Genomic DNA, 11,082 nt, shown 5'->3' with positions numbered 1-11,082 from the left:
TAAAAATAAGATCACACTGGTTTGAACAGCAGATAAGCTGTAGCCCAAGCTGCCAGCGATTGCTCAGGTGCTGTGGTACCAATATGTCATTCATTCATTTGTTTGGTAGGTATTTCTGTATTTCAACTGCTTGAGAGTTTTAGGCTCACTTTGTTTTAACATACACACCAACTACAATAAACCGGACATGAGAATTCTGCTGTTTCCTGAGAAGTAATCGTGGCAACCAACTTGTAGTGATTTGGTTGTCAAAGGAAAAATATTGCCGCAAATCAGCACTTGGGTGTGAGCCTTTTCCCCTCCTATTAATAGGCACAAGCTAATAATCAAAGCAAGTTCAACATTTTTATTCAACAAATTGGATGCAATGCAGAAAAAGTTGGATTTTCTGCAGCTTATAGAAGACCTCATTGGCTCAACGACCTTGTTGGCTCAGTGCATTTTGAATCCATGACTGTATATTACTTTTACTGTTATTCTAAAGGTGGTGATCAGATAGCAAATACTTTTTAAATTTTAGATGCTGGAATGAAGCATGGGAAAGAGATTTTTTTAAAATCTTTGTTCTATATGAAGTTTCCATTTTTCTTTAATTATTTGTACATACATGCATATATTTGCCAGGCAAGCCTTTCCTGAGTGAAAGCAAAAAGCAGTTAGCTAGCTTCAGCAGATTCCTAGGTGGTGTGAACAAATGTGGTTAGACCTGGTACTTTGTCCAAAAGACTTGACCATCTTCAGTAAGTGACAGAAGAAAGGGATGGGTGATTGAGAAGAGATGTTGAGTAGTGTACATGTGTGTGGACTTGTGGTAATAAAAAAGTGGGGTTAGGTAGTTCAAGGAAGGTCGTTCTGGAAAAATAGAAGCCTGGGAGGGACTTGCAGAAGAATGTATAGGTAGCATATGAAGCTGCCTTAGCCCAAATCAGACCAACAGTCCATCTAGGCTGGTGCTGTGCATTGGCGACAGCTCTCAAAGGCCTTTCCCAGCTTTTGTTATCTGTGCTCCTTTTAACTGGAGATGTTGAGGACCAATGGGGATCTTCTGTGTGCATGAACACTTGACAAGAGAGAGTGCAAGGGGCCATTAGAAAAGATGACCTCTGCTAGGTATGGCCACAAGCCGCAGAAGGGGGAGACCTCTGAAATAAGCACCATGAGACTGAAGCTGTTATGGAGTGAAAAAGGATGCCAGGGTAGAAACTGAAGCACAGGAGCGATGTGATCAATGTAAAGGACCAATGTAAAGGGAGAGATACAGCAAGGGGGAAATGTCAACAAGGAGTAGGTTACAGTAGTATCCTTAAGTCATGACGGGAGTACAGCCATGGTTTTTAGCAGCAGGTATGGAAGAAGAAGAAGAAGAAGAAGAAGAAGAAGAAGAAGAAGAAGAAGAAGAAGAAGAAGAAGAACAACTTGGTGATGATTAAGGGTTTGATGACTGCTTAGGTTCCAGAAGAGGACAAAAGGAAGGGTTCAGTGGTAACCTTCATGAAATTCCATGGAAATTGGCTTGTGTGTGTATGTGTGGTTTTAGTAGGTATGCCATTGTTGCACACAGGCTCATCACCACCGAGGTCGCATGTACAGTTTTTACTCTTTTTAAATGCAGCATATTCCCCGTTTCCAAATCCGTTCTTGATATTTGCAGACAAATGTTTAGAACACTATCATAAACCTTAGTACGAACCTCTTAAAAGAATTCTGCACTTCAGCTTTTGAAACGCAATTTTTGAAACAGTGAAATGTGGACAGCAGAACCAGTAAGCAACAAAACAACGGAAGATCAGGGAATACAGTTACTAAAGCATTAAAAATCTGTTGTATATAGATCTATAATGGTGCCCGTTAGGTCAACATGAGACATTTTTTCAAAGAACAGGCAGCTGGAAAAGAGTTCAATTATGAAAAATCTCTGGGGAGATTTTAGTCTGCTGTGCTCTGTATCTGATATATGAGTAGTAGTCATCAAAAGTTCCAAAGAGTTTATTGTATTGCACATAAGCTTATTGCAACCCTAGAAGTATTTGACTTCATACAGAGTTGGGTTATATCCCTATAATTTGTGGGTTTTTTTATTTATTTGAAACATTATTTACTGTGATATCAGAATATATGGGTTCACTTTCAAAATCGCCACATTTTACAGCTGATCTCAAGAGTTACCTCATTATATTAGGTTATAACATCAGTTTTTGTTTAAGAACTAGCGATGGGGAACAATTTCATTTCAAGTCACATTTAAAAGTGAACCTACCTAGTTCATACTTTCTGAAACAATACACAAACAGAAACACAACCATTTTATAAAATTTGCACTTATCTGAATTTTGCAGTGAAGTTCTTCAGCCAAGAAATGTGTTCAAAAATGCATGTTTTAGGGGGAATTGGGCATGTAAATAGAGATACAGTATTTGTGAAAATAACTTACAAAAATGCATGTTATAGAAAAATGCACTGCAAGAATGTATATATTCATCAAAATTGCACACAAAATTTGCACTTAAATTGTGTGTGAATATTCATGAGGAGTAAAAAAAAAAGGATTTTCAAACAGATGTGGAAATGTGGAGAACCAAACTTAAGATTGGAATAATAAGAGACTGTGTTTATAAGATGCTGGGAGAAACCAACACTGAAAGATTCACCCATTCCTAGTAAGTACACAGGAGACATAGACATTTTTGTTGTTTTTACAGAAATGGGAGGGATCCATTCTTCTGAATGAATATTTTTTCTTCTTTCACTGAAGGTGGATAATCTCCACCACTAGGTTGAGCAGATTCCTATAGAACAAGCAAAAATTTGGAACTGACACCCAACTGACTTGGCTGCCACACCCCTTTGGCAGCAACACAACCTAGTGGTGAAGGTTACTCATTAAGAAGGAAGGAAGGAATTGGTGATTGAGAAACCAAACAAAAAATGCACTTTCATGCAAGATAAGATATTCCAGTTCATTTGGGTCTTTTGACATGACTGTTTTGTATTAATTTGTAATATATATTTATCCTATCAAAAAAGAGGTTCTGTGATATTGTAAATGCCATTTAACATATGTTTGTAGGTGCTATTTTTGCAAATGTGAATGTAGATATTAAAATTATATATATTTTAAGAGTGTATACCTTATATATATATATTAAGGTATTGTGTGGATTTTGTTTGCTTGTAAACAGTTTTTTGCTGTAAGGATTTGTAATTAGCTTCCCAACGCTCTAGAAAGGAAACATTTGCTCCACTTTCTTCCAGCTTAAGACTCTAAGGGCCATTTGACATATTAAGTAGTGACAAAACATGCTCCTCCGCACACTTGACAGAAGGGCAAGTGGGGCTGGGGGAGGATTGGCAAATTTATGATCAGCCTTCACCCATTTGGTACCCTCCAGATGGTTTGGATGACAATTTGCATTAGCCAGAACAAGCATTGCCAGAACCAATCAGAAATTATGGAAATTGCAATCCACCATCAGCTAGAGGGCACCAGGTTGGAAGCTCATGATGCAATAATCTTTCTGGAGCTAGCTAACTAATAGCTAAGCACTTCTGAGTTTGGTGAGTGCTGTAATGGGAGTCCTGCAATACTGCTTGGTGTTCCTTGATGGAAGGAAGATGGGACAGAACATTTGGGAGGTATTCTACTAATGAGTTCCATCAGTGGAAGAATTTCCACTTGGTCAGTGGGACTGTCCCATCTCTACTCCCCTCACACATGCTCCCCCCCCATTCCCCAAATCTGCCCCAGAAGGGTGGGGGAACCCCTAGAACCGATTTAGGGGAGATGCAGAAGGAAGAGTGAAGAGAATTTACTCATGCACACAAACAGAAAACTTTGTGCTGATGGATTCCGTCCTATATTTCTATACCACCCTTCAGCAAAAATTCACAGGGCACTAAACAACAAATCACTATATATTCTATAACTAGTTTCAACATCAATACAAAACAAGCACAACAGGAAGTAAAAGAGCAACAAAAATAAAACTACAGGTGTACACTACAAAACTAACTGTGGACCGACTTCACCTCTTCATTGGCAAAAGAAGTACCTGTTCACCTTTAAGGGTGTTCAAGGGTGTACCTTCCTTATAAAATAAAGGATAATGTCAAGGCGCAACTCAGCAAAGAGATTGTGCCAGTGCCTTGGAGATGCCCAAATGGTCTTCATATTGCTGATGTCCTCTCTTGTCAGGACCACCACATGGGTTTCATTGGCTGATCTTAAATATTGGGCCGGTTGGTATGCAACAAGGTATTTTGGTCCCAGAGAGTTCAAACATTTAAATGTCACCAAAAGCACCTTAGGCAGGAATGGGAAGACAATTGGTAACCAGTACAGGGACCCAGGTGGCGCTGTGGTTAAACCACTGAGCCTAGGGCTTGCTGATCAGAAGGTCGGCGGTTCGAATCCCTGTGACAGGGTGAACTCCTGTTGCTTGGTCCCAGCTCCTGCCAACCTAGCAGTTCGAAAGCGCGTCAAAATGCAAGTAGATAAATAGGAACCGCTACAGCGGGAAGGTAAACGGCGTTTTCATGTGCTGCTCTGGTTTGCCAGAAGCGGCTTTGCCATGCTGGCCACATGACCTGGAAGCTATACGCCGGCTCCCTCAGCCAATAATGCGAGATGAGCGCGCAACCCCAGAGTCAGTCACGACTGGCCCTAATGGTCAGGGGTCCCTTTACCTTTACCTTTACAGCTGTTTTAAAAAGGAAGTAATAGGTGAGTTCCCTGCTGCTCCCATAAGACTTGGACCACTATATTTTGTACTGCTTTAAAAACGACTTCCATGTCGAGTGCATTACAGCATGGAAAACTATGGCCAGGCTACTCCTATCCAGGAAAGTTAGTGCATCAGCCAAAGCTAAGCATAGCTGCTGCTGGCTGCTGAGTTGGGGATACTACTGGAACCACATTCATCACCAAAGTGCACCTCTCCTCCTTTAAGGAAAGTGCAGTTCTGTTCAGTACAGGCCATTTCACTAACTGCTGAACCCAGGAACCATCCTCCCACAGCACATCTGCTTTATTTGGATTCAGCTTCCATTTGTTGGTTCCCCATCCAGCCCATTACTGCCTCAGACACTGATTCAAGATATGGGCTTCTCTGAAGGTGTGAAATCATTAATCCTCAGCCTAATAAAGTGCACTGTATAACTGATTTACAGCAGAATCATCTCAAGGTTGCTGGCTCATTTGAGATCAAGTGAAGAATATCCAAAATCCAGAGACAAAAATGTTCGTTCGGACATGTGGCTCTCATGGGAGCAACGCAAAGCTGTTGGGCTGGTGTGCATTTACTTTCTGTGTTCTAAAAAATGCCTAATACACCCGACTGAATTTACAAGGAAGTTCTGTGGAAGCGACAACCCATCTGCTCAAGTTTAGAAATGTGTTTTCTGCTCAAGTTTAGAAATGTGTTACTTTAAAATCCCCCTGTTCCTCTAAGACACAGAACACTTGGCGAAACATCCTAAGAGGGAGGAAAGTATACACACAGCTGCTTCAGAGCTAATCGTTTCTAAGTAACCTTAATACATTTTATAAGATTAACCGTCATGCACTCCTCTATCCTGCACACGTAATTCTGGACAATGATGGCTTCAGTGAGCATGTGCCGCTTAGTAGGAGCAGGAGACAGCTATATCAGGCTCCTCAGGCTAAGGATAACCTCCACTGAACTGGTAACTGGCAGAGTTTACAGTGATGCGAGTAGAATTTTCTTTTAAAGCATTTCAGAAAAAGGGAAAAAATATTATTGCTAACTTTGCTTATGTTAAAGCTAACGCTGACCTCAGCTAAATAAATTTAGAAGGCAATGTGGTATTTTTAAAATGCTCTTTAAAAAGAAGAGCATTAGAGGTTAGTTGATTAAGAGATAAGGCCAGAGAAATAGAACAATGTCACATGGTAACAGCTCCCCACTGAGAGATAAATACCTGGATAAGTTCGTTTCCAGCAAAGGCAACACAACAGGTTAGGCGATGCAGAGATCTATTTTCAAGTCCAAACTCAAGGTTATCCTTCCAGCTTTGACTGTACTGTTATTTGTTGGTTTTAGAGTTTGCATTTTCAAGAAGAAAAATAATTGTGTGTGATAAGGCAGGAGGGGAAAGGAGTGAAAGGAGTAGGGAAAAGCGAATAATTTATTTTTGTGGAAAACTGCAGTCTTCCATCAGGGAAATTCAGATATACAGAAGTAGATAGGTAGAAGTTCAATGTTTTGTTGAAACAAGTCCTGTTTTAAGAAGATGATAAAAAAAAAACAATAATGAACTTCTATACATCTGAATTGCCAGCATGAAGGACTTTGGATAAAATTCTCTTTTTCGTACCTTGTGGGGTTTTGTTTTGTTTTTGCTTCTTTTCCTAACCCCACCCCCTTCCCAGCGTGATAAGCAAGATGTACTTAAAACAATGGGATGTACTTAAAACAATGCACATTCATGTGCACTTGCCCTGTTGAACTGGGAACTAAGTCATGACTAATTTTTAACACTGCTTGCAACGAGGTTAAACATACCCAGCTCCTTCAAGCATTCCTCATAAGGCTTGATCTTGGGAAAGGAGTCTTCACTTCTCCCAAGTAGTCTTGCATTGTGCAGAGGCTTTCTCATGCTGCTGCAACCCCCTCAGTGCCTTAAAAAGTGGGAAATCAGGTCCCTCACTAGGAAGATGATAGATTCCATTTCGAAAGTGGAAGAACCTCCCCTTCTCTACCTAAAGGGGGTCAGCAGGAGGGAGGGAATGGGGACTAAACCCCAATAAAAAAAGGAGTCAGAAAACAAAGAATGTGGTGTGAACCTCGAACAGCACTAACCCAACATGACTTGTGGGCTCTTCTTGCCTTGACTGATGGTCAGGGGTGCCACGGGCAATACTGGCCTCTGTCCCTCTTTCCTTCTCTCCCTCCTCCTATGCCCTCTTGCATCTCTGCCTCCCAAAGGCTTGCATAGCTGTTTGTTGCAGCAGCCCTGGTTGCAAGCTCCGCAGGCAAATGGTGCCTCTGGAGCTGGCCAGGGGTTGCTGGTTGCCAGGAGCTGAGGCGGCCCTGGAGTAAGCAAGCAAGTGGGGAGCCCAGCCACTTGCTGTTGGGAATGGACAGACAAGTGGGAGGGCAGGCAGGCAGGCAGGCACTGCGCTGGTCTTTCTTGCGCTTGCTGTGTGCAAGGACGGTCTGGGAGCCGAGTGCCTGGCACTGAAGGGGAGCCTTTCCGCCATGCAGGCCTGGCAGCACCTGCTGTTGCCACTGCTGCCTCTCAAGGTAAGGTGCTGGCCTCACGTTCACCTTTGGCCAGCCTCCATTGGGCCACTAAGGCTGGGGGCATCTTCTTCCCAGGCCCCTGTGGGGCACTGTGAGGAGCCACCTCTCTTTGGGGCCGGGGGGGGGGCGGGCACTCAGAGACCAGGGACGGCAGCTGCAGATGCCCAGAGAGGGGAGAGGAGAGGAGGCTGAGGGAACACTCCCCAAGGGAGGGTGTTTGAAAAAGGGCGAGGGGCTGCCAGCTCCGCAGGCATGGGGTGACATAACTGGGCTCCTGAGCCCCACAGAGGTGCTGCAGAAAGAATGTAGTTGGTCAAGGGAATCGTGGACTCAAAAAAGTTGAAAACCTCTGCCTTAATATGTAGCAAACTGAAGGTACACATCCTGCAAGAACTACTTAAAAATGAATTGTTAAATGATATTCTGTGCTCCTTTGGGGAAAAGGGCAGGATATCAATTTAACAATAAATAAATATTTTATGTGTAATCACCAATACTTCCCACCCACCCCCTCATTTATTTTCATGGACTCATAAACCATCACGCAAAGTTAGCAAAAATGGATCAAATGTCTCTGTAAACTAGGGAGGGGAAAGTTGTGACCATCCCTTTCAGGGAAACACATGAGGCTCTGGCAGTAGTGTGCACTTGGGAGTAATACTTTAGTTGAGGACAAATTCTGGAAGGTAGGGCAAAGTGGTGCCCTTAAGCAATGCTTCTCAGTTCAGCATGTGGTAATTGCTAATGGCCACCACTGCATTTGACCTGGAGAAGGGAGGAAGCTACGCCTGGTTAGATGTTGCTGGACTCTAACTCCCAACTGGCCAGTCAGTATAGCCAATGAGGGCTGCTGGTAGCCAAACAGTGTCTAGGACAGGCATCCCCAAACTGCGGCCCTCCAGATGTTTTGGCCTACAACTCCCATGATCCCTAGCTAACAGGACCAGTGGTCGGGCAAGATGGGAATTGTAGTCCAAAACATCTGGAGGGCCGAAGTTTGGGGGTGCCTGGTCTAGGACAACCACAGGTTCCTCATCCCCGCTCTAAACCTTTACCTTTGCAATGTGAAAATCAATCTTCTGTGCTCTGCTGTGTAATACTAATTTGCTAAAATGCTGACAAGATGCTTGAACTCAGATGTCTGAATGTAGACAGAGATGTTGATCCAGGCTATTACTCTAAAAAACACAAAAGCTACCGTAGTAGCACAAAACATTCGGCACACTTTTCTCCTTTAAAAAAAAATAAATCAACAGGTTCACACATCAATCGAATGTCAACACCTAAAGCATTTATTTTTATACTTTTTATACATATGATACATTTGAATTTTTACAAGTTGTCCACAGATATGAAAGTTATTACAGGTATTAATTCCCCGATACTGAAAGCTTGTTATATAAACATTTCTACAATGAACATAAATACATGCAAAAGGAAAAAAAGTCAGAGAAGAAAATGGGTTGTTGAAGAATGAGCAATCCTACAAAAAAACCAGGATAAATTTATACACTTTCCTATGTCATATAGTCATAATTCCATCAACCCATTTGACTGCCATCTTGGACAAGTGTACCTGAGGGGAAAAGACCTTATTCTCTCAATATTTACTTTACATAGAAACTTGTCAGTTAAATGGCAGCAGATCCTATTTTTCTGTTTTATGCACCCATAAAAAGAGGAGCAGAGGAGACTGAGAATCTAAATGCATTGTTACTAAATGCCTCTTAAAGCAAGTTTCCCCCCAAAAAAATCCCAAAGAAACAGTATTAGAGCAGAACTAGTACATTAAGTGTAACATGCACAGCAAATAGCTTTACACACAACCTAATCAAAGGGAAAATGAAGACTGAATATTTTCTTGCTAGTTACACAACACTCAGCAAAGAAGGAGAGGCTCAGGAACTACTAGCAAACACATGTAGGAAGACTGATCAGATGGACAAGTCTGTCCTATCAAAAGTTATTCTCCCTAAGAAAAGGAAGCTGAACTGGTATAGCTTTGAATTTGTGTCTTATGTATTCACTGCAACTATTCTGAGCCTATAGAAGACTGCTGTAAACACTACTTGATGTGTTAGATCACTGAAAAAAACCCCAAACTTAGACTAATTGCAAGTATACTGGCTGTTCGTGGGATGGCATCTCTGAACTGAAGGTGAAAGCCAGGAAAAATCCCAAGAGTTATCAGAACTAACTAAGATTACAGATTATAGCTATTTATTTTTAAAAGGATGCTATTTGGAAGGGACAGAGAGCATGAAACCTCTAAGGAAAGTATAATGTTATTTCATGTGGTTTTATTGGAGGCCCCGATGTATATTTAGAAAATTCACTGCCTTCAGGCACCCATGTGCAAAATCTGTGCAGTTATTTCAATATACTTACAAAATATACTATAGACAAACTTCTTTACAGAACGCCAGCCAAGTACAAATGGATGTAGATGGCGGTGCAAATTAAAGGAAATTAATGTGGTGGTAGGGGAAGTGTCCTTTTTATCTCACTTTTTATCTTGAAACTTTCAAAAGGGGACTGGATCCTGAACCTTGAAGGCTGCTAATCAACAAATTTAAATGAAATGAAAATCTTATTCTCTCCCTCTTCAATCTGACACCAAATTAATTTTCGCATGACTTCTCTGATGGGTGATGTTACTCAATATCTCAAATCAACTAAGCAGAATGTCAACCTTCTAAACACAGAAGGTTATCAATCACAGCATGGACAAGGGCATTCTGTTTTTGCCCACTATGTCAATATCACAATCCACACAATAATTCTAAAGAGTGCAATATTTCAAAAAAAAGATCTTTAAGTTAGTTTTCCTTATTATAGTGTTTTCTTTTAATAAGAAGAAAGACAAAGGCAAAATAGCCCTGCAAGGCTTCAGATTACAAAGTCGTTTTAGATACAATGAGTGTTCTTCTGCACTCCTATAGATAAACCCATTGCTACATATTTTTTTTGCACCTCTATTTCATTCCATTACAAGTTTTAAGTACTAAAATGCAAAATGGCTCAGATTTACTACAAAAGGGTGAACACACCACTTCAACATTGTGCTAAGTTGCCATTTCAGCAGAGATTTCCTCCTCTTATCCAAAAACATTTCATACCCCAAGGAGATGGCTACTTTTGTATTAGAAATGTTAAATTCAATAGTCCAAGTTATAGAAATCAACAGGTTGTGTATGAAAGAAGCAGTGCAAATAATACTATTGATCAAATCTGCTAAACAGAAAAGTTTACATGGTTATGGAAACCAGGAAATATACAAACATGGAAAAGTCAATAAAAGAACTAGACTCTTCTCTTTATTACTTCAATCCTTTGTTTCCTAATCCTCCTTCCGGCTGACATATTTTGCTGGATTATAAAAGGATGATCATGAAGTTCCAGTCTTCGGAAAGAAATTAGTTATAAATGTTGCCAGTCGATGCCTACTAACGTTTGATTTGCTTCTTGTGCGTGTCCTATTTCCTCCGTAATGCTGTGTTGCTGCCAGAGTTTTTGGATCTTTTTAAATCGCTCTCTGCACAGATGTAAAGGATTCCCTCGTCTAGGATAGAAAAGTCCATGAAAAAGCAACTGTAAGAACATGAAATATTCCAAGTTCCAGATGCTATCTTGCATGTAAAAATAAATAAATAAAACCATTTGTTTGCAACATTTATAAGCATGCCCTGGTCTCAGGGCTGAAACAATTAGGCAAACAATAAATCCAATAAAAATAAACATATTTTTTAAAATAATAATAATAATAATAATAATAATAATGAAAACCAGCAGCAGCACTTTATGAGGCATTCCTCATAAT

General features: G+C 40.8%; 1 protein-coding gene across 2 annotated transcripts in view; it reads right to left on the bottom strand.

Moving 5' to 3' along the window:
- Positions 1–8,531: 8,531 nt before the first annotated feature.
- The window catches only part of UBR2 (ubiquitin protein ligase E3 component n-recognin 2), a 61,110-nt gene continuing 58,559 nt past the window's right edge, over positions 8,532–11,082 (bottom strand). For both annotated transcript variants that reach the window (XM_060273037.1, XM_060273036.1), the window contains exon 47: positions 8,532–10,824. In XM_060273037.1, the coding sequence (XP_060129020.1) occupies positions 10,683–10,824 (142 nt within the window). In that variant the 3' untranslated portion in view covers positions 8,532–10,682. The remainder of the gene's footprint in view (positions 10,825–11,082) is intronic.

The sequence above is a fragment of the Zootoca vivipara genome, chromosome 3 (genome assembly GCF_963506605.1).
Source record: "Zootoca vivipara chromosome 3, rZooViv1.1, whole genome shotgun sequence".
Classification (NCBI taxonomy): Eukaryota; Metazoa; Chordata; class Lepidosauria; order Squamata; family Lacertidae; genus Zootoca; species Zootoca vivipara.
Note: the sequence above shows the minus strand (reverse complement) of the source record. Positions and strands in the feature narration are given on the sequence as shown.